Source organism: Watersipora subatra, chromosome 5, assembly GCF_963576615.1.
Source record: "Watersipora subatra chromosome 5, tzWatSuba1.1, whole genome shotgun sequence".
NCBI classification, from domain to species: domain Eukaryota; kingdom Metazoa; phylum Bryozoa; class Gymnolaemata; order Cheilostomatida; family Watersiporidae; genus Watersipora; species Watersipora subatra.
This window is the reverse complement of record NC_088712.1, coordinates 63,343,483-63,348,336: the sequence shown is the minus strand read 5'-3', so window position 1 is coordinate 63,348,336 and position 4,854 is coordinate 63,343,483. Positions and strand designations below refer to the sequence as shown.

Sequence of the window (4,854 nt, the reverse complement as noted above, 5' to 3'; positions counted from 1 at the left end):
ATTTTCATAAATGTGATTAGGAATGTAAAAAGAAACTAAGGAGATCAAACATGCTTCTCTGCCAATTTACCAGTGCTAAAGTTTTTGTTTATTCACGAATAACAATATCATCTCACTGAGCAACTTGACAGCGCTGGATGTCATCATAATATTTTAATTAGAAGCACTAGTTGTTTCACATTAGTAGCATCAGATATTTAATAGTATCATATTACACAGGAATTAGCTTATTGTTAAGAATTCAAAAAGCTTCTGTTTAATTTAATTATTTATACAAGGCATCTGAATAGCATCTGTATTACAATCGTTTAACTCTTTGCCATATTATTGTGTCTGTCATAGTAAAATATATTGTATAGGATGATGCAGGAAATGAGTGAAAATATAGAACAGAGTCCTAGAATAAACATTTATAACAGATTAGTCTTTCTCAACCTTGTCAAAACTGACATTTTCTGTCAAAGATCATTTGATGGAGTCTTTAGAAAAAAGTAAAATAATAGAAATTCTGAACATGAAAGCATTTTTATTAGAAGTTATACAAAACTTGTTACCTGAAGGAGCCAGATTAAATTATTCACTAGAGAAAAAACAGCTAAAGAGTAGAAGATATTTCATATTCTAATAATGAAAACAACAAGTTTTTTTAAATAGTTTGTTTATAGATAGGTGAGTTAGTGACTCAGTGTGCATAGAAATGATGGCAAGTGTTAACAAGTGTGTCAGTTGTATGATAAACTACATTAACTCAAATCAGCCCTTCAGTTCTTTGTTTAAATTACGGTATAAGTAAGAAATATAGTAAACCTTTCACAGTCATGCAATAAGTTAACTTACGTGTATGAACTGAAACTATGCAGATTTAGTTACAAAAGCTAAACTAAAGGCAATAACTACAGTCATGTAGTTTTCCAAAATTATCTATATCTCCAATAATATTCACGCAAAAGCAACAAAATTTTTCAATATTTTTAGATTCTATTTTACTTAATATTTATTCAAAGACTGTATTCCAAAGTCTAGAGGAACATTCGAACTGAAAATTAGGCAATTTGCAGTTTTTGATTGATAAGTCAGACAATGCTTAATAAATATGATTAGTTCAAAATATACATGTAGTGTACATCTGGGCAAAGACGAGTCCAACTATTTACACATATAATTTTTAATATTGTGAACAAGAATATTTCATTACATTTTTATTTAGTGTAAGCTTACATATACAGTAATATTTTAAATTTTGCTAAATACTTCTTTTTTCATTAAATCTCAAATCTGATGCAAAAATTCTAAACACATATTTAGTTTCTTGATACTCTGAACATATTGCTAAAATAACAATGATTAGATCAGGGGTGCCCAACCAGTCGATCGCGATCTACCAGTCGATCTTCAAGTGCTTGGCAGTCGATCGCGGGATGATTTTAGGATAACATATAATTACAACATAAAATAATAATTATTCACTAACTAGCAGCAACTACTATTGCTGCACAGCACTTTACTAAACTACTGCACTAAAAAAGTAGTTTTAATAATAACATTATTTACCTATTATCGTTGTTTATGTATAGTCGTGTTTGATTGTGTATTTCAAGACCAACAAAAATACACGTGAACGCCATTCATAAGTTCCCAGCACAGGACCGCAGAAAAAGCCGATAGGTCCGCACTCGATACAAAACCGTGTATAGTTCTTCATGCACCCAAAATAACTTTTGTTAAAATGTTATGCAGCTTTCTGCTAGCAGTCGATCTCGTTTTTTCTTTTTGAATAAAAACATAAACCCATAAATGAGTGTTAAGACAAATCTGAAACGACAAAAAACCTATCACTTCCACAAGGAATGGGAAGAGGATTATTTCTTTGTCATTTCCAACTCTAAATGCATGTGCCTCATCTGCCAAGCCATCATCTCGCTTCCTAAGAAGGGTAACCTCGAAAGGCATTTCACAACCATGCATAAAAGGTACGAGAATGATTTTCCTGCCCAAAGTGAATTAAGGAAAATAAAATTAAAGGAATTGAAATCGCAACTAGCTGCACAGCAGTCTATTTTTACCAGGCCAAATACGAGAGGCAAAGCAGCTAAGATAGCATCATATCGAGTTTGCCAAGTTCTTGCCAAGCATAAGAAACCATTTCAAGATGGAGCAATGGTCAAGGAAGCATTTATGGAAGCTGCTGATTCATTGTTTGTGGATTTTAAAAACAAAGATGAAATCATGTCCGCAATCAAAGACGTTCAGTTATCGAGAAGTACGATGACAAGGCGATGTGAGGAAATAGAGAAGAACGTCACAGCCCAGTTGCAGAGAGATATTGCCATGTGTGAGTGTTTTTCACTTCAGTTTGATGAGTCAACAGACTCTGTGGATGTGGCACAGTTGTGCCTTTTCATAAGAATGATGTTCGATAACATGACTGCAAAAGAGGAGCTGCTTTGCATCTTGCCTCTTAAAGGACATACACGAGGTGAAGACATATTTCAAGCATTCATGGAGTTCGTTAACAAAATCCAACTGCCGCTAGGTAAGCTTGTTTCCATTACAACCGATGGGGCACCCGCTATGGTGGGCTGTAGTAATGGGTTTATAGCTCATTGCAAACAGAATGACACTTTTCCAGACTTTATTCATTATCATTGCATCATCCACCAGCAGGCTTTATGTGGGAAAGTATTAAACATGCAGGAGGTGATGGATATTGTCATGAAGATTGTTTGTTCAGTTCGAGCAAGGAGCCTACAGAGGAGACTTTTCCGCGCTCATATGGAAGAGGCTGACGCAGAACACACAGATCTGCTGCTTCATACAGATGTGAGGTGGTTGAGCAGAGGTAGATTTTTGGAAAGATTCAGAGAGCTATTGCCTGATGTAAAAGAGTTTCTCAAACAATCTAAACATGCGGAATATGCACAGCTTGAAAATGAACAGTGGCTCATGGATTTGGCTTTCCTTACTGACATTACTGCTCTTCTGAATGAGCTGAATTTAGAGCTGCAGGGAAAAAACAAAAATGTAATTAACATGATCAGCTCTGTGAACGCATTTAAACGCAAGTTACAGCTGATCTCAACCAAGCTTGAACGCCAGGACTTGCGCTACTTTCAACACATGAACTCCGAACTTGCGCGTCAGGGCAAAACCTCTGCAGAACTCAATAGTGCACATTACATTCAGCAGGTGCAAAGCATTTCATCAGAGTTTGACAAGCGCTTCAATGACTTTGCATCAGTTGAGCCTGTTGCCACATATATGTGTTTCCCATTTGCCACAGACATAGATGTGGAGGACATTGCCTTCAAAATGGGAGCACTCTTTCAGCTGGATACAACTGCATTGGAAAATGAAATAGTCTCCCTTCAAAATGACATAGAGATGAAATCCAGGGCAACCACTGAGAGGGAAAAATTGTGGGGATTGTTGTTAGAGGAGAAGTATCCAAACATAAGAAGATGTGCTTTTAATTTATCAGCCTGCTTTGGATCAACCTACCTGTGTGAATCTGCATTTTCTTACATGAAGATAATAAAATCAAAATACAGATCCACCATGACAGATGACCACCTACTGGCGTGTATGAGGCTTGCAACAACCTGCTACTACCCTGACTATAAGAAACTAGCTGCATCCTCCCAGTGCCAGGTTTCTCACTAAGGTAGAGAATGAATGTTTTTCCTTTAAAATTATGTTACTTACTGGATCACTGCATTATATAAGCATATATGTGGAACTTAATAAAGGTGATAGGCTCACCACTACAGGCTCAAGTTTGTTTTTAATTTTTTGTTTCGGGGCTTCGCTAGACTAGTCGATCTTTGAAGGCAGGCAAATATAAAAGTAGATCACATGTCTAAAAAGGTTGAGCACCGCTGGATTAGATGTTTAAATATTCTTGTTAGAGAAGCTTTGTAGAAATTGGAGAAAATATCATTGTAGAGGCAGGTATACACAATTTTAGGCAAAAGATAGTCTTATGCAGTACTGGTCAGGTGAATATTTAATAAAAGGAGATGGCTAAAAAAAGTTATCAAAAATGAGTCTGTGGGAAAAAGACATCTGTTAAAAGAATGAATTAGGATACCATTTATCAACAGTCAGGCAAATATAAAGAATACACTAAAAGTGATTGGGTGGTCAGTAAGTTTTAAGTTCTCTCACAGTGATGGTTGATAGTCTTTTGAGTTAGAGGTAAGAAATGTTCATGTATTTCTGTTTGTAGTATTAAAAATGGTTATCATAAAGTAGACTAAATAAAAGTTAACTAGTGACACAGCTTTTAGGGGTGGGTTTCTTTAGCACCCTAGCTGCTAACTCAAAGAGACTTTGATCTTAGTCTATAATTATTGTTATTGGCTATGAATATGATACTACCCTCTCATTGTGTTCTAACAACTTTAGGTCATTAAACTGTTTGTCAGTGTATTGCATAAATGACTGATCTGGCTGATTAAATTATCAATCTTTTAACTTTTATTGAATACTATAACCTTAACAGCAATACGAGATATGTCCATCTATCTGTCTGAAGAATACGAAAAGCGTTAAAAGAATTATTGCACTGCATTCAAGCGGATTCCAGATAGTCGGATTCTACATCAATCATACAACCATTGCATCATCTAGGAGCAATCGTGGACATAATTATTACACATGACAATCTCTTACAGATCAAAAGACTGAGCATAGTAGTATTTATAATATACAAGAGGTTTTTGCTCACAATTTTTGCTAAAATGGCTGCATCTTAAAACTTTTTTATTAAACTGCACCAAGTTAGCTTACGTGAAGCCTTACTGAAAATTTTAAAGGTACGATAATGTGGCCCACTAAATGCTTGATAAACAGCTG

The 4,854-nt window shown here is 35.3% G+C and overlaps 1 protein-coding gene across 1 annotated transcript; it reads left to right on the top strand.

Annotated features, from left to right (window-relative positions):
- Positions 1 to 1,794: 1,794 nt before the first annotated feature.
- LOC137397580 (general transcription factor II-I repeat domain-containing protein 2A-like) lies at positions 1,795 to 3,660 on the top strand. The gene has a single exon (XM_068083873.1). The coding sequence runs from the start codon at positions 1,795 to 1,797 to the stop codon at positions 3,658 to 3,660; it is 1,866 nt and encodes a 621-aa protein (XP_067939974.1).
- Positions 3,661 to 4,854: the final 1,194 nt, after the last annotated feature.

Excerpts from the sequence above, each read along its gene's own strand:
- LOC137397580 (XM_068083873.1), top strand. The coding sequence starts at position 1,795 with ATGAGTGTTAAGACAAATCTGAAACGACAAAAAACCTATCACTTCCAC.